The 22,418-nt window shown below is 41.1% G+C and overlaps 1 protein-coding gene across 4 annotated transcripts in view; it reads left to right on the forward strand.

Annotated features, from left to right (window-relative positions):
• ACSL6 (acyl-CoA synthetase long chain family member 6) overlaps positions 1-22,418 on the forward strand; it is a 274,382-nt gene that overhangs the window by 170,781 nt on the left and 81,183 nt on the right. For 2 of the 4 annotated variants that reach the window (XM_073651215.1, XM_073651212.1), the window contains 5 exons: positions 3,680-3,858; positions 4,623-4,655; positions 10,743-10,794; positions 13,739-13,812; positions 21,051-21,128. In XM_073651215.1, coding sequence (XP_073507316.1) covers positions 3,680-3,858; positions 4,623-4,655; positions 10,743-10,794; positions 13,739-13,812; positions 21,051-21,128 — 416 coding nt within the window. Of the gene's footprint in view, positions 1-3,679; positions 3,859-4,622; positions 4,656-10,742; positions 10,795-13,738; positions 13,813-21,050; positions 21,129-21,191; positions 21,270-22,418 lie in introns of all 4 variants that reach the window. The other 2 variants (XM_073651213.1, XM_073651214.1) reach the window with 2 other exon arrangements.

A 22,418-nucleotide genomic window follows, 5' to 3' on the forward strand; every position in this document is an offset into this window, starting at 1 on the left:
GATAGGTTCTCTTTATCCCGACATATGATGTACATGTACATCACTCATTGATACTGATGTATAGAACTGAGATACCTGGCCAATGCTGGCTGTGTTGCACAGCTGGAAACGACATATAACAGCAGTGATCGGAGCTAGGCTCCAGTTGCTGCTGTTAACCTTTTAAATGCCACAGTCAGCGGCAGTATATATACAGTACAGACTAAAAGTTTGGACACACCTTCTCATTTAAAGATTTTTCTGCATTTTCATGACTATGAACATTGTACATTCATACTGAAGGCATCAAAACTATGAATTAACACATGTGGAATTATATACTTAACAAAAAAGTGTGAAACAACTGAAAATATGTCATATTCTAGGTTCTTCAAAGTAGCCACCTTTTGCTTTGATGACTGCTTTGCACACTCTTGGCATTCTCTTGATGAGCTTCAAGAGGTAGTCACCGGAACTGGTTTTCACTTCACAGGTGTGCCCTGTCAGGTTTAATAAGTGGGATTTCTTGCCTTATAAATGGGGTTGGGACCATCAGTTGTGTTGTGCAGAAGTCTGGTGGATACACAGCTGATAGTCCTACTGAATAGACTGTTAGAATTTGTATTATGGCAAGAAAAAAGCTAAGTAAAGAAAAACGAGTGGCCATCATTACTTTAAGAAATGAAGGTCAGTCAGTGCGAAAAATTGGGAAAACTTTGAATGTGTCCCCAAGTGCAGTTGCAAAAACCATCAAGCGCTACAAAGAAACTGGCTCACGTGAGGACCGCCCCAGGAAAGGAAGACCAAGAGTCACCTCTGCTTCTGAGGATAAGTTTATCCGAGTCGCCAGCCTCAGAAATCGCAGGTTAACTGCAGCTCAGATTAGAGACCAGGTCAATGCCACACAGAGTTCTAGCAGCCGACACATCTCTTCAACAACTGTTAAGAGGAGACTTTGTGCAGCAGGCCTTTATGGTAAAATAGCTGCTAGGAAACCACTGCTAAGGACAAGCAACAAGCAGAAGAGACTTATTTGGGCTAAAGAACACAAGGAATGGACATTAGACCAGTGGAAATCTGTGTTTTGGTCTGATGAGTCCAAATTTGAGATCTTTGGTTCCAACCACCATGTCTTTGTGCGACGCAGAAAAGATGAACGGATGGACTCTACATGCCTGGTTCCCACCGTGAAGCATGGAGGAGGAGGTGTGATGGTGTGGGGGTGCTTTGCTGGTGACACTGTTGGGAATTTATTCAAAATTGAAGGCATACTGAACCAGCATGGCTACCACAGCATCTTGCAGCGGCATGCTATTCCATCCGGTTTGCGTTTAGTTGGACCATCATTTATTTTTCAACAGGACAATGACACCAAACACACCTCCAGGCTGTGTAAGGGCTATTTGTCCAAGAAGGAGAGTGATGGGTGCTACGCCAGGTGACCTGACCTCCACAGTCACCAGACCTGAACCCAATCAAGATGGTTTGGGGTGAGCTGGACCGCAGAGTGAAGGCAAAAGGGCCAACAAGTGCTAAGCATCTCTGGGAACTCCTTCAAGATTGTTGGAAGACCATTTCCGGTGACTACCTCTTGAAGCTCATCAAGAGAATGCCAAGAGTGTGCAAAGCAGTCATCAAAGCAAAAGGTGGCTACTTTGAAGAACCTAGAATATAAGACATATTTTCAGTTGTTTCACACTTTTTTGTTAAGTATATAGTTCCACATGTGTTAATTCATAGTTTTTTGTCTCTGTAAGTCCCACAAAAAATGCAGTAAAAAATTATAGTAACATTCTATATTTCGCAAAAAAGTATAAAAAAAATCAATAAAAATGTCACTTTGTCACATTAAAACAAGCTGTAATTTTCAGAAAATGCTATTGCTAGAATTGTACTGACCTGAAGAATCATGTTGGCAGGTCATTTTTACCACACAGTGAATGCGTCAAAACAAAACAATAGCGTAACTACATTTTTTTCGCCATATTACTGCACTTGGAGTTTCATTTTTTTTTTCCAGTACATTATATGATAAAATGAAGGGTGTCATTCAAAATTACAAATTAGCATTCCTCATACTGCTTTGTGAATGGAAAAATAAAATGTTATTACTGTTGGAAGAAGGGAAAAAAACAGCGAAAGCGCAAAAAACAAAACTGATGACCTCAGGAGAGGGTTAATGACCCTCACATCACACTGTTCCTGCACACTTTTTCACTTCTGGGTGCTGGTGCAAACAGTGTCCTGACCCTGGCATCGGCATGAGTTTGGGTCTGTTTTGGCACCCCGGAGTGAAGAGGGGTTCTGGAACGAGGACGGCTAGGTTTCTCTGCAGTATGCTGCTCTCACATTAGGTGGCAGAATCTGGTAACAGATTTCCTTTAAGGGCTGTGCTATTTAGGCCTAGTGCCCACGAAGCAGAAATGCTCCGGATTTTTTCCTCATCTCCCTGGCAGGAAAAACGCATGCGGATTTTACATGCGTTTTTCCCGCCAGGTAGAAGCGTTTGTCAAGCATTTTTGCATGCATTTCTGCATGCGGGTTTTCAAGTTCTTTTCCAAGCGATTTTAGCATCACTTGGAAAAGTAGTTCACAACTTGGTCACACTATATAAATCTATGCAACCTATAGTGTGACCAAGTTAATAGTTAAAAGAAGAATAAAAATGGTAAAAAATAAAAAAAAAAACATTATATTTACCTTCCGATGGCCCCCGGTCTTCTCTTTGGTGCGTCCGGTGTCTGTCTTGGGCGGCTCGCTGTGGTGTAAAAGGACCTTCCATGACGTCATTTAGTCATGTGACAGGTCACGCGACCGCCGACGTCAGCGGTCGCGTGACCTGTCGCATGACTAAATGACGTAATGGAAGGTTGTTTTACACCATCGCGAGCTGCCGGGGAGCCAGGACGCACCGTGCAGGAGACCGGGGGCCATCAGAAGGTAAGTATAATGTTTATTTTTTATTTAAAATTCTTTTTTTTAACAGGAACTATGGTACCTGGGTCTGGAGGAGAGTCTCCTCTTCTCCAGACCCGGGTACCATCCGCACATTGAATCGCTTAATATCCGCATGTGCACATGTAGTCATGCGGATATTAAGCGATTCAATGCAAGTCAATGGCTGCAATTACGCCGTGTATCCGCAAAAATAATGGACATGATGCGGATTTTTCCGCAATGATAATCTGCAGCGGAAATTTCCGCAGAATGTGCACAGCACATGCGGATTATCATTGGGGACCATGGGGCACGTATTACCAAGTGTTTTTAAGCGTTTTTGCTGTGGAAATTCCGCAACAAAAACGCTTGAAAAGCGCATAGTGGGCACGCAGCCTTAGGGGTCTATATTAATGAGGATTTGGTGTTTATATTTAAGACATCTGATTTGGGGGCCCATATACTTTTTGAGGGTCTGAAGACTCTATGTTTGCTGTGTGGTCTTTATCAGTTTAAGGTACTGGCATTCATGAAGTGAAAAGAGAAGTCATTTGTAATTAATAAATTCTGGATGTGGGTGTGTGTCCTTTATAAATGGGCAAAAAAATGCTAATAATTTGGTTGACAAGCACAGTGCGCCACTTAGACACTTTTCTGAATCTCCCTTCTGTTTTTTTTGAAAAGTAGGCAAGTACCATACTTAGTATTGAAAGTTTGTGTATCCCCTGAATTGTTTACCACTCTATCAATGTGTCTTCGGCAGCGGATATCTCAACAGTAATATGTGACAAGCCAGACAAAGCCAAAATACTTCTAGAGAATGTTGAAAAAGGAGAAACCCCTGGTCTTAATTCTGTTGTTCTCATGGATGCAGTGGACCAGCAGCTAGTGGAAAGAGGAAAAAATTGCTCTGTGCGTATTCAGACTATGCAAGAAGTGGAGGTACTACTTTCATAAAATCACTCTAATTTAATCTCTATTAGAAGATATACAATATACTTTGCAGAATTGGCCCATAACCATCAGACTGACTTTCATATTGAGTTGTAGGCCTTCAAGATTGTGCCATGATTCATGCGTAGATTCCAGAAGTCTCAGAAAAAAAAATAGTGGTTATTCCCACAGATTCTGCACAGGAATTTCACAAGATTACCACACACAGCACATAGGTGACAGAAATCTTTGGATATGAACACAAAGTTCAGTTTTCTTTTTTTTTAGGACGTTTTTGAGCAGAAACTCTCCAAATTCTTCTCAAAAACTCAAAGCTTCACAAAAACCTAGTTTCTCCTCCAAATCTTCTCTAAAAACTATGTGCACATATTTATTTTCTGCTCCAAACACGCAGCAAAAAGACTGGGGGCTATTCATCAAGAACAGCGATTCTCTTGTCAAATCTTGATGAGGGGCTCACACCTCTTAATGAATCAGCTCTCTGCAACAAACCCGATGCATGTGAATTGCTTCATAGTTTTTGAAAGCTGGGGTGTTTTAGAGTGTTTTTCTATCGTTTTAGGGTCTTTTTTTCTCTATTCAATAGTAAAGAAACCACAAAACCACTAGCGGTTTCTGAAGCGAAAATGCTGGGAAAACACTCAAAAAGACACTCACAAAATATCAGTGTATATTAATAGTGAGATTGTATTATTAATATACAAATTGGAATATCTGGCACTACAAATGTAATATTATCTCTCCTTTTCTAGGAATGTGGGCGCAAGTACAGAAGATCACCAATTGTGAGTGCAGTCAATAACTTTACTTAAAGGGGTTTTCCCACAAGTTGATTTTAATTAATAGATCTTGGAATAATAATAAATTGCACAATTGAATGTGTTTAAATAAAATGTTCCTGTGTTGAGATAATCTTATCTTATACATGTGCCCCTGCTGTGTACTGTGTAATGGCTGTGTCTGACTGTGTACAGAACACGGTCTGATCATACCACAGCTCCTGGGCAGGGGAAGAAGCAAAAGAGGGGATACTCACATTACAGGATGGCCACTGTATGTGTATATAAATATACACATACAATATACAATGTGTGTATATATATATATATATATATATATATATATATATATCTATTGTAAGGTAGCGGTATTGATCATGTTGGGGGGGCACTCACTTCACCGGGTCAATTAAAGCACACAAGCCACGTTTTCCAGTAAACTAAAGTCCAGCAGTTTATTTCACATCATAAACTGCTTATAACACAGTCCATCTCAGTGGCTCGCAGGCATGTTACACATGTAATGTCCTAGAGCCTTTCCAGTGACAGATATGCCCGCTTGGCTTTAGATACCGACTTCAGCAAGGTACAACATCAATGTCCATATAAAGAACTATTTTTACCTTTGCTGGGTCTTAGCTGCTTCTCTCAGCTCTGTTCTGTCACAGCTGTGGTTTAAGGCTTCCCAGCCGTGGTCTCCAAGCCACGTGCCTTCCAGGGCTACTGCGTCCCAAACACAGGGATTTAGCCTCTTGCCTCACCAGGCCTCTCCAGGCCTCTCTCTTCCAGCCTCTCCAGGCTAATGGTGTCCCACACACAGGGATCAGGCCTCATGCCTGTTTCAAAACTACCAAGGTTTATATATCAGTCTGTGCACATAGGACCTGTGATGATGTCACAGTCATGTGATCAGTCACCTGAGGGGAGGTACATGGTCAGCCAGAACACACCCCCTGGACATTTTAGCAATGCAGTAAGGCGCTGCATTACATATCCCCCCCCTCTGTTCAAACTTGTGGGGTTGAACACATAATATATACAATCACATTATAACCCACGGTTCACACAGAGACCATGTACTTGACAATTGCGCTGCTCAGCCCCTGGAACATTAGTCATCAACATTAGCCCATTCCTTAGGAACCTACCATCTGTCATTGTCACTAACTTCGTCAAGTCACATTTCCGAGTTGTAACCTTGTCAGACCTCCCCCGCTCCCAGTGGTCAGTCGTAACCTTGTCAGACCTCCCCTGCTCCCAGCGGTCAATACAGCAGTGTGACTCACTTGCCCTTGTATCTAAGGTCCGGTCCGACTCCGTATGGTCTCGTACTCTATTGGGTCGTTTGTATGGGCCTCTCAGACCTGAGTTACTGGAGGTCTCACTACCTCTAAACCCACGCCCACTATCTTCAGGACATTTTGAAAGGTCCCTAACTTCAGCTGTAGCTGTTCTGTTATTTAGGGGGCCCTTTCTCTGTCTGGTCTCACAATTTCTAGATGGCTGCCACCTTCTGCCGCTCAGGCAATGCTGTCTTTCCACTCGCAGTCTGGCAAGATTCAACTGTTCTACCTCTCGCAGGTAGGTCACTCGGTACTCCATCAGCATGCATATATATGCAAGATTTTCTTCCGTTCCTACAGCGGAGAATGACACCATGCCGTCTTCATCTGGTGTCCAGTCCTGACGATCACGTGGACTGCTTACTTTCATCACACCAGACTTCTTTAACATCATTTGCATGGCTTGGCCATTTCTCCCAATGAGCTTTCTGACCAGAACATGAGGCACCCGGATGACTTCTTCCCGCCGACTGTGAGCTTTTCTCATAAGCTCCAGTTGTCTAACAGCTTGTTCCGGCTTCAACCGGAGAAACCGCTTCGTGCGAATACATCGCCAGTGCATGTCACTTAGGATCGCCACCCTCTTCACTGTGACTTCGGTCATGGACAGGACCACCAGCTGTTTAGCTTCTGAGGTTGAGTACACCTTACAGGCCTTCTTAAACTCTTCATGCACTGACTCTCTGGTGCATTCTTCTCTCAAATCTTCGGGTACATCTATGAGGCACTTGTACCGAGAGGTTTCTGTCTCACCTCACCAGTGGTCTCCAAACGATCATCTGGCTCAGGTTTCAGGGGCAACTGACTTTCAGCTTCTTCACCCTGTATGCTTCCCCTGAGCTGACTCACAGCTACAAATTCAAGATTTTTCATCTTGACCACTTCCATTTCATACTTATCTTCTGTTAACACTCTCTTAGCTCTCCTCAGGTCCACCTTCTCATGGTATAAAGGAGTAAGTGCAACTTATTTGCCCTTTTCCTTCTCCAAGGAGGCCTCGTTCACTGAGTGATACTTTGCCAGGCGACCTTTGAACTCGAAAACTTCTTCCTCTAGCTCAGCTACTCGCCTCTCAGCAGCCCATCTCTCAAGCTCTTCCTGCTTCAACTGCTCCTTTAACAGTAGAGTTCTCTCAGACCTCTCTGTCTCCAATGCGCCCACTCGGCTCTCAACAGCCAGTCTCTCAAACCTTTCTTGCTTCAAATGGGCTTGTAGCGTCTCCTTGAGCTCCTTGATCTCGGCTCTAACATCCACCGAATCATCCGAGCTCACCTTATTCGAGGAGGTATTTGCTTCATACCTCCCATGTCCAGTGGCCAACTCCTGGTCCTGGTCTGTGGCTTCTCCGATAGACTCCTTCATCTTTTTCCGCTCAGCTTCCATCTTGCTGATTCTTTCCTTAAGGCACGTTTCTGCCCTCTGGAGATTATCACAGTACGTCTGCAGCTCCTTCACCTGAGCTTCCAGACCTATGGTCTTTCTGCGGAGATCATCATTTACATCACGGGTGTCCTGCAGAGTGGTCTCAATAACTTCGCGCCTGTGCTCTGCATCCGCCTTATCATCCTCTAGTTTTTCCTTAACCTTGAGGAGATCCTCATAGTCTCTCTTAGTTTGTTGCAGTTCCCTATTGAACTTTTCATGCCTCATTTCTGCCTCTTTCTGGGTGGATAGCTCCAGGTCTCGCTGGTACAGAGAGTCCACCAGCCGCTCCTTCTCCTGCATTAGCTCTAACTGTACCAGGGAGAAATGATCTTTCATCTCGCAGAGCTCATCTTCAGACATCGCTTTGTCAAACTGGAACATCCCTTTCCATTTGTTGATTTCCTCGCTGCTTTCCTCCAGTTTTTGCTGCCCATCACTCTGACACTGCTGCCTGATAGGCTCCAGCTCTTGGTCATGACTGGCCACCTCCTCTTTCAGGGCTGTCAGATCCTGATCCTTCTGTCTCAGTACTGTACCGGAGGTTGCTACTGGCAACGTTACCTCCTCTTCTGTCTCTAAAGGAGGATCCACACTTGGAACAAAGGCACACAGCATTACATTTTCTTTATTTTCACTTTTAGTAAAGACTACAGGAGCAACCTTTTTGTGGCCCTTACGACGTCGACGACGAGAGGGGGACTTTCTCCCCTCATCTAGCCCCTCCTGACTGAACTCTTTCTACTTTTGTAGCGTCACCGTCAGTTGTGGGGTCTGTGTCACTCCCCATGGTGTCGTGGACCAGCAAGTCACCTCCCACCTTGACGTCAACCCCTTCTAGTGGAGCTACCCCGTTATCAACGGTCAAATTGTCATTTTTAGGCCGTACCAACCCACAATCAGTAACAAATTTTAGTTTTCTATACTCCACGCTCTTTTGAAAACCCGCCCCTTTTTAGACTCCGCCCCCTTTTGGACAACCACACCTTAAGGGGGTACTTTAACAAAAAACCCTGCAACAGTCTTAGGACCCAGTTCACAACATCTCTTACTACCTCCCTGGGCACTCTGGGATAGTACTGGCGCCACAGGAGAACTCAAGGAATGGTCCGCTGCCACCATTCTGTAAGGTGCCAACAGCTCCTGCCGTTCCTGCACCAAGTCCTGTTGTCGTTTCTCAAATACCTGCTGTTGTTTTTCAAATACCTGCTGCAGGCACTTTAATCGCTCAACAGCTTCAGTCTCATTTGCTGCTCCCTTCACAGCCATCTTTATCAGCTCCTGCATTTCTTCAGGATACTCTATTTTGTTGAAGAGCATTTGCAGCCAGTCATTTAACCCCTTCTCCATTCCGTCTGGGCATACTGCTCACCCCGCTCTCCCCGGAAAAATTTTGGTGGCCCCACCAAGCCACAACAAACCAGGTTTGAGTGCGACGACAATTTTCGTAACCCCGCCGAGTTACAGCCAGATGCTTTAATCTTCATGACCCCACCAAGCCACAGCAAGATGCTTGCATCCACGTTCGTCGTCCTGTGCCGTTACCCCTAGCAACCAGGCTGCAGTTGCCCACATTCTCTAACCAATTGTAAGGTAGCGGTATTGATCATGTTGGGGGGGGCACTCACTTCACCGGGTCAATTAAAGCACACAAGCCACGTTTTTCCACCTGTGGCTTTAAGGCTTCCCAGCCGTGGTCACTAAGCCACGTGCCTTCCAGGGCTACTGCATCCCAAACACAGGGATTTAGCCTCCTGCCTCACCAGGCCTCTCCAGGCCTCTCTCTTCCAGCCTCTCCAGGCTAATGGTGTCCCACACACAGGGATCAGGCCTCATGCCTTTCACACCTGTTTCAAAACTACCAAGGTTTATATATCAGTCTGTGCACATAGGACCTGTGATGATGTCACAGTCATGTGATCAGTCACCTGAGGAGAGGTACATGGTCAGCCAGAACACACCCCCTGGACATTTTAGCAATGCAGTAAGGCGCTGCATTACAATATATATATATATATATATATATATATATAATCTGTTACAGTGCTCAGAATAAATAAGTACACTCCCTTTGAAAAATAAGATTTTAATCAATATCTCACTGAATACAAGAACAATTTCCAAAATTTTGACAAGACCTGAGTTTCATAGAACATTTTTTAACCCATAACATAATCTTCAGTTTTATTCAAATTAGTTGCTGAAATAAAAACACCCCACATCAAAAACTACTACATCTAGTATTTTGTATGCCCGCCATGATTTTTAAGGACAGCACCAAGTGATCTAGGCATGGAATGAAAACATTGACGACATATTACAACAGTGATGCTCAACTTGCCTTTTCAGAATTCCCCATAGGTATTCATGGGTTCATGTCAGAAGACATACTTGACGACTGAATCACTTTCACCCTGTTCTTCTCCAGAAATGCAATAGTGACCTTAGATGTGTGTTTTGGATCATTGTCATCTTGGAAAAGTGCACGTCTACCAAGGGTGCGGAGTGATGGTAGCATCTTCTCTAATATGAATTCACAGCATCTGTTAATTCATGATACCATCAATAGCTGCCCGTCATCAACAGCACTCATGCAGCCCCACATAAGGACCTCATGCATATGTGACATTGGACTTACAATTATTTCTCATGCATTGATCTATAAATCAAATATGCATTACACTCAAATATCCTTTCATCTTGCCCAAAGTGTGCATATTTAACAGAATACGCCTTTTTCTGTTGTAGAATCAAACTTTGGACTAAGTGAAAACATATTTGGGTCTTTCATTGAGGCATCAATATGTTTACATGGTTGCTTACTATGTACTTGCCTCGTGGTGCTTTAATAGATTTCATTCACTGCTCATGGCCATAAAATCTCCAACTGTGCTGCTTAAGCGGTGTGGCGGGGAGCAACTCACAGGCGCGTACACTGTGAAGAACGCCTACAAATAGGCGCATGTAGTGAGCAAAGTAGTATGTATCTCCATTTGCACAGGTCTGCACTTTTGTATATAAATCTGATGTTTGTCACTTCATGCTACTGGACCTAATGAAGGGAGCAGTTCGATATTAAAACACATGATCCCAAATAAAGCTGTATTGGAACATGACGATCATTTGGACCTAAGGCATTTCCCTGGCAGCGCATTCATTATCTATTCCTTTTGCCTCACATATGCTGTGCTCTCTATGTAGACACACAGATAGCACAGCATGTATGAGGCAAAAGGAATGGATTTGTAGACCAATAACATTATTACATGACAGCTGATTGATTTCCTGCTGCCCATCCAATATATGTTTTTTTTTTATCATGCTTTAGCCACCTACACCTGAAGACCTGTCTATTGTGTGTTTTACCAGTGGAACAACAGGTGAGTAACTAGGGATTCAATATTTAATAGAGATGAATGAATTAATTAGATGCAATTTGAATTAGAGACTAATTTTAGAAAATTCGCTGTTCTAGGTAAATTTGAAAGCTTTGCGATTCGATTCATGAGAATTGCCGAAAAATGCCAACCTTTTTACATATTGCAGAACACTGTATCAGCCACAGAAGGCTAACATGACCTTAGTCGCGACCAATAATGCCTTGCAGCTATCACATAGTATAGTATAGCACAACCAATCATGAGGGACTATAATTGCCTGTATGAAAGCCTAAACAGGAAATGCAGCAGCCATTTTAGGGTTTAGCAATAGAGACTGGAAGTCAAAACCCTAAAACATTAGACAAATACTCCAGACAGTAATAGTTGCATAACTGCAGCAGTGAGGAAGATGAGTGTAGTAGTCTGTGAATAATATATACAGGTGCATCTCACTAAATTAGAATATCATCAAAAAGTTAATTTATTTCAGTTTTTCAATCCAAAAAGGGAAACTCATATATTATATAGAGTCATTACAAACAGAGTGATCTATTTCAAGTCTTTATTTCTGTTAAAGTTGATGATTATGGCTACAGCCAATGAAAACACAAAAGTCATTATCTCAGTAAATTAGAATTCTTTATAACAACAGCTTGAAAAATGTTTTTAAAATCCGAAATGTTCTCCTACTGAAATGTATGTTTAGTAAATGCTCTCAATACTCGGTCGCAGCTCCTTCTGCATCAATTTCTGCATCAATGCGGTGTGGCATGGAGGCGATCAGCCTGTGGCTGCTGAGGTGTTATGGAAGCCCAGGTTGCTTTGATAGCAGCCTTCAGCTCGTCTGCATTGTTGGGTCTGGTGTCTCTCATCTTCCTCTTGACAATACCCCATAGATTCTCTATGGGGTTAAGGTCAGGCGAGTTTTCTAGCCAATCAAGCACAGTGAATCTGTTGTGTATAAACCAGGTATTGGTACTTTTGGCAGTGTGGACAGGTGCCAAGTCCTGCTGGAGAATGAAATTTCCATCTCCAAAGAGCTTGTTGGCAGAGTGAAGCATGAAGAGCTCTAAAATTTCCTGGTAGGCGGCTGCGCTGACTTTGGTCTCGATAAAACACAGTGGACCTACACCAGCACATGACATGGCTCCCCAAACCATCACTGATTGTGGAAACTTCACACTAGACCTCAAGCAGGTTGGATTGTGGCCTCTCCACTCTTCCTCCAGACTCTGGGACCTTGATTTCCAAATAAAAAGTGGAACTCTGGGACCTTGTGGAGTGTGTTAATGACTGCCCTCTGGACATCTGTCAAGTCAACAGTCTTCCCCATGATTGTGGAGCCTACTGAAACAGACTAAGGGACCTTTTTAAATGCTTAGGAAGCCTTTGCAGGTGTTTTTTGTTAATTATTTTAATTTACTGAGATAATGACTTTTGTGCTTTCATTGTCTGTAAGCCATAATCAGTAGCATTAACAGAAATAAACACTTGAAATAGATCACTCTGTTTGTAATGACTCTATATAATATATGAGTTTCACTTTTTGGATTGAAGAACTGAAATGAATTCACTTTTTGATGATATTCTAATTTTGTGAGATTCACCTGTTTATACAGTATATTCAGTTGATAGGGGAGAGAGATAAGAGAGGTGCCAACAGCAGTGACAGTCTCAGTGTGATTGATCAGCGATGTGGTGTAGCTGGCATCTGTCCTGCTGCATCTCAATAACATTTACTTATTTCTATTCTTAATTATTTATGCACTAAAAAGCAGAATCTAGACAGCACAATCATTTTTAAAGAAAAAAAGTCTGAAATCTGTGTCCAGCTGGGTGCTTGCTTGTCACAAGCAACTGCACTGAGCTTTTTCCTTTCTTGTGCAATCATCCAAAGCTGAGAATAATTGTTTTTACAAAGGAAAATTCCTCCAAATCCAGACATTTAACTATGACTGTCTACCTTACAAAGTGTGCGTGTTGCAAACAATTTGATGTTTTACACATCTGTTTTTCTAGTCATATTTTACATCCGAGCACACCACACTAATACAGCTCTCTGTTGCAATTGCTGGCTTTTTGGTCGTGTAGCTACTTAGCACTTCTTATTTCATTATCTTTGGGAAGGGGGTTGAATTTTGTTAAAAATAATATTAAAAAAATGTAGACAATTAGCTGTACATGTCTGATTCTGCACACCTATAACTAGTAATCCAATCGACACTGCTGTTCCCAGAGAGTGACGTGACATGGTTGCGTCATATGCAACCAGTGAGCGGACACTCATCAGCCTCAGCTGACCAAATTCCATCATGGCAAACATCCGCTCTGATGAAACAGTAGAGACAGTAGTTGATTGGTCCCTCATTGGATACAGCTGACACCTGACACAACAATGTCACGTCACCGCTGGGAGCAGTGGCTCCAATATTGCTGGAACTGCAGGAGGTGAGTGGACATTGTTTTTAATTTAATTTGACCCATGCATTGATTTAGTCAGGAATGTCCAATACTGGACAACCACTCTGAAGACCTATACTGTACAGATTACCTTGGAAACTTGCATTTAAGGGGCAAGAGTGAAAGATTTATGAGTTGATTGGAGTTTCACTTTAAGGCCACGGCCCCACTATCAGTATTTGGTCAGTATTTTGTCTCAGTAGTGGGAGCCAAAACCAGGAGTGGGTGATAAATGCAGAACTGGTAACTTGTTTCTATTATACCTTTTCTCTGATTGTTCCTCACCTGGTTTTGGCTCCGACTCCTGAGAAAAAATACTGACCGAATACTGACCAAATACTGATAGTGGGGCCGTGGCCTAAGACATTTCCTAATACTAACACATGTCATACTTGAACCCTAGAGGTGTATGTGTCCAGGTTGTACATATATTTTACATCTGCATTACATTGTCATTTGCATTAATGTTTGGTTTCTATTGCAGGCAATCCCAAAGGTGCCATGCTGACCCACGGCAACGTAGTAGCTGACTTCTCTGGCTTTTTGAAAGTGACAGAGGTGAATACTTTGGAAAGTGATTTAAGCTTGTGTAACAACAGACTTGAGCACACACTATTTGTTAATCTTTGGTCATGCATATACAATATTCTATGTACACAACCTACAATCTTGTCTTAATATCTTTATTGAAAACCTCCCGCAGTTAATACTCCCTTAACCCTTTGAGACATATGCTTTAACTTTTCTTGCGAAAGTAAAAGTCTATATGCAAACATTCCTGTGCAGCACTTGGATGAGTACATTTAGTAAGTTAGTCAACCTTCCCAAACTTTAAATGAGCAAGATTTGAATAAAAGGTTCACATTTCACCTTTAAACAATCAGTGAATTTAGAATGACTGCAGAATGCAGGCTGCTTTATTGCAAAATACAGGCTGCTATATTGCAGAATACAGGATACCTAATTGCAGGATACAGGCTGCTTTATTGCAGAATATAGGCTGCTTTATTGAAAAATGCAGGCTGCTGTATTGCAGAATACAGGATACCTAATTGCAGGATACAGGCTGCTTTATTGCAGAATATAGGCTGCTTTATTGAAAAATGCAGGCTGCTATATTGCAGAATACAGGATACCTAATTGCAGGATACAGGCTGCTTTATTGCAGAATATAGGGTGCTTTCTTTAAAAATGCAGGCTGCTATATTGCAGGATACAGGCTGCTTTGTTGCAGAATACAGGATACCTAATTGCAGGATACAGGCTGCTTTATTGCAAAATATAGGCTGCTTTATTTAAAAATGCAGGCTGCTATATTGCAGGATACAGGCTGCTTTGTTGCAGAATACAGGATACCTAATTGCAGGATACAGGCTGCTTTATTGCAAAATATAGGCTGCTTTATTTAAAAATGCAGGCTGCTATATTGCAAGATACAGGCTGCTATATTGCAGAATACAGGATACCTAATTGCAGGATACAGGCTGCTTTATTGCAGAATATAGGCTGCTTTATTGAAAAATGCAGGCTGCTATATTGCAGAATACAGGATACCTAATTGCAGGATACAGGCTACTTTATTGCAGAATATAGGCTGCTTTATTGAAAAATGCAGGCTGCTATATTGCAAAATACAGGATACCTAATTGCAGGATACAGGCTGCTTTATTGCAGAATATAGGGTGCTTTATTTAAAAATGCAGGCTGCTATATTGCAGGATACAGGCTGCTTTGTTGCAGAATACAGGATACCTAATTGCGGGATACAGGCTGCTTTATTTAAAAATGCAGCCTGCTATATTGCAAGATACAGGCTGCTTTGTTGCATAATACACGATACCTAATTGCAGGATACAGACTGATTTATTGCAAAATACAGGCTGCTATAGTGCAGGATGCATTGCAGAATACAGCTGATTTAAATTCCAGTCTTATTCTGCAGACACATTTGCTCCCTGCAGGCAATGGTATATTTATCACTGGATAGTTCCCAAGGAATAATTGTGATGATGAGGATATATAGTTGTGTTTGATTATTATTTGTGGAGGTCACCTTTCACCATTTAACACCAAATCCGTATCTAGGTATATACAGGGAGCTATGTGCCATACAATAATGTATGACTACACAGACTCCCTCTATCACATGGCAACAGGCGCCTTTTACTTGGAAACCTATGCTGAAAATAATATTGCACTCAGTTGCCTCAAGTTAAAGTAAGTTGCAATGAAAGGAAAAGTCTTCACTAAAAATTCTTCTTGTGACTCTTCTACATTAAAATTGGGATTTGTCTATATATCAAATTCACATTACACTTAATGTTTCTGGTTCCTATATTTCTCAGTGTAGAGAAAAGTGGGTCATCAATACTTTACAAAATAACAAGCACTATAAATGGTCCTGTCGTTGATATTTGTCTAAATTAAGTGTCACTTGCAAATAAAATAATAGATCATGAGTAATAAGAGAGTTTCAAGTTACTTTACACTACAATATATGTAGACTTTGACATGTAGAAGAAATCAACATCCATTTTTGTGCTGTTATAGAGCCCCCTGGTTTTAGTTAAACAAGAAAAGCCTCTAAATTCATGTATTTGTATGTAAAACACAGCATTAAAAAAATGAACATATGTTTGTGTGTACTGTATATGCATAAAAAGCCTGTGTCTTATGTATTGCATCCATCCTACAGTCTTAAAGTATAGTAGATAGACATTAAGACACATATAAAAGGTTTTGTTTAAAGCTTTACCTTTTAATAACATTTATGTAACTGTGGGTGGAAGAGCATCGATCCTTCACATTAATCTACACCTAGTACCACCGGCACATGCCTAATGGAAGCCTTTTCTCCATTGCTGAACACGTAACAGTGCATAAGAGACGTCGGTCAGCACTAGGATCAATGCACTTGATGGAAATCGTCCCACCCTCAGTGCACTTGCCCCCTTCACACATCAGTGTCTCCAATACATGTAGTGACAGTTTTCACATGTACTGAAGACATTTACACCCACACACCCATTATAATCTATGGGGACCTTGTGTCCGTGTGACCAAACGTAGACAATTTTTGTTTTTTTCTAGCAGCAAGGGTGTCAATACGTCCCGCACACGGATAACATAAACTGTGACATCCCTGTGCCGTCCATGTGACACATTCTGGAATAGAATCCAGAATAGATATGACAGATGTTTAGGTGTTAAAGATGTGCAAAGATAGAGATAGCTAGATAGATGATAGATAGATGTCCATGAGATGTATAATTAGTGTCTTGCGTGCATAGTTTAATGTACTTGTATTAACCTAATAAATAAATAAATTAAAAATATGACATGGGGTTCCCCCCATTCTTGACAACCATCAAAGGTAAAGCAGATAGCTGCCGGCTGATATTACCAGGCTGGGAAGGTCCCTGGTTATTGGGCCCTTCTCAGCCTAAAATTACCAACCAACAGCCTCCCCAGAATTGGCGCATCACATTAGACCCTGGGGTTTGTAATGGAGAAATGTATATCAGACACCCCCATTACTAAACCAGTAATAAAAAAAAAAACACTCACACACAGAAAAAAACCCTTTTATTTCAATAAAGACTTCCCCACACTATCCCTGGTCCATCAATTTATTGGGAAAAAAAATCTCATGCAGGTCCGAAATAATCCATCAAATGTGATGTAGTCCAGAAATGGATACCTGAAAAACCTAAAAATAGAGAAATAAAAACAAGAGACTGTGCCTTGTTCACCAATAAAAAATGTTCCCACACAAGTCCATTGTAGTCCACGTTCCCCGAATCCGGCTCTGGCAACTATGAATGACAGTAGAGTTCCTGCTATTCTCACAGACACTGGGTACTGATGACAATGCTCATCAGAGCCGCCGGTTCTCGAGACCTGGAAAATCATATTGCCCGGTCGGTTTTACTATATAGTGAACATGGTACATAAAAAAAACAAAGCGAAAACAAATGTGGAGCTGCACTTTTTTTTGCAATTTCAACACACTTGGAATTTTTTTCACATTTTCCAGTGCATCACATGATAAAATTTATGGTGCTATTCAAAAGTACAGCTAGTCCCACCATAAACAAGCCCTAATATGGATATGGGGATGGAAAATGTAAAAAGTTATGGTTCTTGGAAGAAGGGGAGGAAAAAAATGAAAACGAAAAAACAGAAATTTGTTGTGGCGGGAAGGGGTTAATGAATGCCTCTTAATGAATCAGGAGCGTCTGACTCCAGCATGCCCCCTCATCAAGTCTCAGGCCGATATGTACAGTTACGGGCATCTTGTTACACTACGTATAAACTATGCAGAGTCCTGGAAAAGGACTTGTCATCCCTCCTGACATGTTTGCTTTAGTTAGAAATTGTGTTTCCTATAATATGAACGTCCTGGAACATTTGTTATTAGAACTTTGGGTTGTGCTGTTCCTCTGTTATTCCTATTAGAAATATATCGATAAGCCAACAGCTGGGTGGCACCAGTCATATCTCTGCCCCCTATGCCATTGTCCCGTCATTACTACGAGTGTCACACTGTGTAGGGACTCACCCCATTGACAATGGCAACATCCATTTGTCTACTTATGCAGACATTTCTAGAAGGAATATCAGCAGAATAGGACAGAGCACAGTTTTAAGAAAGAGTACAGTAGAATTGTTATATCAAGGGCAATGTAAGCATTTACTAAAGCAGTCAGGAGAGTCAGCGGGGTCTTTTTAAATAAATCAGAATCCTTCCAATATTAACATTCAGTTGTAGGACCGGATCTATTAGAAGAAGGGAAGGTCATCAAAATGTATCCTACATTCTTCTAGAGTCAATCAGTCTGCTGATTCAGTGATCAAGGGCAAGTATTATGTCCTCCAGCACCAGATGAATTAATGATGAACTAAAATCCATCTGGATTCAAAATATTAAAATGCTTATGATTTTTAGACCAAGACGTCCAAAATCCAAAGTGTTATGTTGCTATTAAGACCGAATAATGGCTGTCTTCCTGGCATTCTGGCTCAGAGATAATTTTGGACTAATGGTACTGAGCAATACAGCTATGCGCTCTCTAGAGTCTTCCAATTTGTCAAATAAGAAACCTTTTTGCATAAATGCTTTTACACCAAAACCCCTATAAGAGCAATGTAATGGGTCAATGTTCTTTATTTTATCGGCTACCTTGTGGATTAGAAGACAGTGTCTCTGGATCATACGTCAAGTAGCTGATTTACAGTACTAAATTCCATTTTTTATTATCCCATAAATACAATCCAATAGCACCACATGCTCTGAAATAAAAAAAAAGGATCACGCTGCTTTATAGTATATATGTGTAGTCATACAGCAACAGGAAACAAAGTGTGCAGGGTTTCAGCGCAGGCGGACAGTATTCCAAAAGGCAGATGAATCAGTTACTTTATTGGCCCCATGCAATGTGGCGCCTTCATCAGGTACATACAGAATATATGTAGCTGGTAAAGACAGGTGGCTCATCAGAGCCATATCTGGGTCATAGGACAGAAAATAAGCTTATTCAGATCATCACAGAACTGGCATCATGGGGTCGCGTGGATTCATTTTGTCGGAAAGCAGCATTCACTAATAAAGTGCACACTGATACTTTTATTTTTTTATTTTACATAGCACTATCATATTCTACAGCACTTTACAGACATCAACATTACTGTCCCCACAATCTATCATGATGTCTTTGGAGTGTGGGAGGAAACCCATGTAACACTGGGAGAACATACAAACTCCTTGCAGATGTTGTCCTTGGTGGGAACAGTGCTAACCACTGAGCCACCGTGCTCCCTCAAAGATGAATATGTGCAATGTGCACTATTTAAATACTAATACAACTATATAAGGCAATTATTTCAATCCAAGGATATTTCAGGGATTCCTTCAGCCATTGTCACATTTAGCCATGCGAATATGGCAAACTAATTTTCAGTCTGCAAAGCAGAAATTGAATGTTGGTCAAGATATAAAAATGTGAAGGTTTACCCTCCCCTACCTGAAGCTTCTTTTAAGAAGTAATGAGAGTAGGGGTTCCTCACAGAAGAGTACATTTAAATTACAATCCCATATAGTTTAGATGTTAGTTCCAGAAACATAAGCAAAGTGCACACATTCTCCATAAGCATTTATATCTTCTTGGCATCAATATTTTCTGGTATGAGAAATGTAAATTTGTCTTTTATTAGACCTACACAATAATGATCAATACCTTATGATTTTGAGGACAATTAACTACCATGATCCCTCTTGCTGCTTACTAAAAGTGGAAATATGGTATAATATCTTTTGAAATGACCACTCAAATTGTAGTGAACAATGATTCTCTAGAAGGTTAGTCCTCTGAAAGAGAGCAATATACATAGGATATTGGAAAATAAAAAACCTTTGATGGAAAAGTATGTCTAGATAGACGCTGGCCTTCTTAAAAAGATGGAAAAATGACATTAGAAATAATTGAAAAACAGATTCTTAAAGTCATTTATCAGCCCCCTAATACCGGTTTTAATGATGTTTGTATAATATCTAAATGCTCCAGGTATGTTGATAATAAATTCTCCCTGCTCTCCGTCCCTGTGGGTAACAGACTAGTCTGGAACTGCTGTCAGTCATTGCTACAGTGTGCTGGGATCATGCCCACAGCGGTGTAACTGATATCCCAGCATGTGTAGGGACGCAGAGAAGAAGTCCCTCTTCTCCAACTCCCTGCACATGCTGAGATGTGAGTTACACCGCTGTGGGCATGATCCCAGCACACTGTAGCAATGACTGACAGCAGTTCCAGACTAGTCGGCTGCCTGCAGGCCAGGAGGGCAGTATAGATTTAACATAGTTTTTAAACACCCACATGAAGTGATTAAAAACTGTATTAAGAGCCTGATAAAGTGCTGCTAATACCTCATTGGGTTAAATTTGCTGTAAGGTTCCATATAGTTAAAGATGTATACTGTGACTTCGATGGTGTATTTTGTTTTACATTGGTTTCCTATTTGCACACGTTGGTTACATACCAATGATTACGTGCTTTTTTCCTTATAAGTAGATCTAAATGAAATATTGTAAAGGAAACTCAAAGAACATTTCTCATTTCCTCCACTCTTATTTCCTTCACTTATTTTTAAAAAGTCAACTGTCATTAAAAAGCAAAACAAGCAATACTAATGTCCAGCGATCCATCCCCTTTCTTGTCCCGTTTGACACGTTTAGGGCATGCACCACCCACTAACCCCATTACTGGGCACACTGATGACCTGCCTCAGCCAGTCATTGTACATTGAGACACCCAAGAGCAGAGCCAGCACAAGGCTCGAGGAGCCCCTCAACCTCCTCTACTAACCTGTCAGTGATATTGTATAGCTATTTATGGGTCTCCTTTAGTACAATGAATACTGCAACTGTATTCCTTCATCAGACATGTATGGTAATTCCCAGATCAAGTTGCCAGACAGCAGGATACCATTGTGGTGATGTGGAATAAGAAAGTTACAAATAAACAAGCAGTTCCTGGATTTTCCAGCGGCGCGGGATGGTTTCCTGTACTGCTGCGTTCTCTGTGTATGTTGCCCTAATGTTACTGTTCCTGCTAACACACTTCATTGACCTTGTGGCCTAACACTGTGATGTGAATGCTGCTTTCTTCTAGCTGTCTTTTTCTCTTAATAACCCCCTTCCCCTTTTTGCGCCATTTTCTTCTTTATTGTTTTATGACTTTCTCGTTGTCTTCCTGTCAGTGTTTCTCTCCTTTTCTGTCTCCCACGCCCTTCACCTGCAGAAAGTGATATTTCCGAAACAGGACGATGTGCTCATCTCCTTCTTGCCTCTGGCTCACATGTTTGAGAGAGTAATCCAGGTAAGCCTCTTGCCTGATCTGACTTTGCCTCGTTGGGCTGCCTGTGTTTTTTTTTCTTTCCAGAGTCAGTGGTCCCCCACATCTGAGGATGTACACATTTCCTATTTGCCCTTAGCACACATGTTTGAGAGAATGGTGCAGGTAAGGTCTATATGTTGGTGAAAGTAGAGACACTATCACCGAAAACTCAATGAATTGAACTGAGATGAATAAAATCATAACTAAAATTTGCAGTCACTAATAAAACCAATCATTACGAGGGAAACTAACCAAAAATCCTGTTATACTGATTTTCATATGCCAACAAATATACTTAGATATATAGAATGATTAGATACTATCTGATAAGTAGTGTATCTACAATATCACATAAAAGTGTTTATCATCAGTGAACCTGATTGATTCTATGTGTGCGGTAAGGAAAATCATTCCAGTGTCTATCAAAATATCTGGCATAGGATTCTGGTAACTGAAGACAATGGAACATTAAGATCAAACATCCTCCTGTGACAGGTTATGCTTGACATGAAAATCATTTTTCCCAACTTCATATGCATATAATTCAATAAGTCAATAATTCCACTTATATTCCATTGTTATTACTATTAGAGATTTTCCAATGAAGCTTAACTCTAAAGAGATTTTCCACATGACACTTTTTTCCTGCATTCTCTTTAGCAGTTTATTTTATTGCTGCTTTATTTTAAATTCCGCTGTACCAAGTTCTTTTATGAACTTCATAGCTAGTTCTTAAAAAATTTATCTATTAAAAAATATTAGAAGAAATTCTTTGTAAGTGCATTTACATAGTAGCCACACACTTAAAACATACATTGAGATTGGCAGGGTGATAGGGTGCTGGATTATAGCAGGGTAAACATGGTGCATAATTATGCCTACAAATCATTCAAAGCAATACAGCATAATTACAAAATAAAGACAATTATTAAGCAACGTGTTGATGGCCCCCAGGTAGCAAAACCTAAATCAGGGGTGCAGAACATTTTTTGGTGCAATGGCCACATTTAAACCATCAGTACATGAATGTAGCTCCAAGAACACCATCAGTACATAAATTCAGCACCAGAACCACCGTTAGTACATGAATGCAGTACCGGAACCACCGCCAGTACATGAATATAGCAAAAGAAACACCATCAGTACATGAATGCAGTGCCAGAAACACCTTCAGTCCATGAATGCAGCGAAAGAACCTCCATGAGAACATGAATGCACAGCCAAGCTTAGTACAATGATCAATTGTAATGTCAGGACAGTCCCATATACATT

The sequence above is a fragment of the Phyllobates terribilis genome, unplaced genomic scaffold (genome assembly GCF_046119375.1).
Source record: "Phyllobates terribilis strain yellow unplaced genomic scaffold, ASM4611937v1 Scaffold_11__3_contigs__length_659146591, whole genome shotgun sequence".
Lineage (NCBI taxonomy): Eukaryota > Metazoa > Chordata > Amphibia > Anura > Dendrobatidae > Phyllobates > Phyllobates terribilis.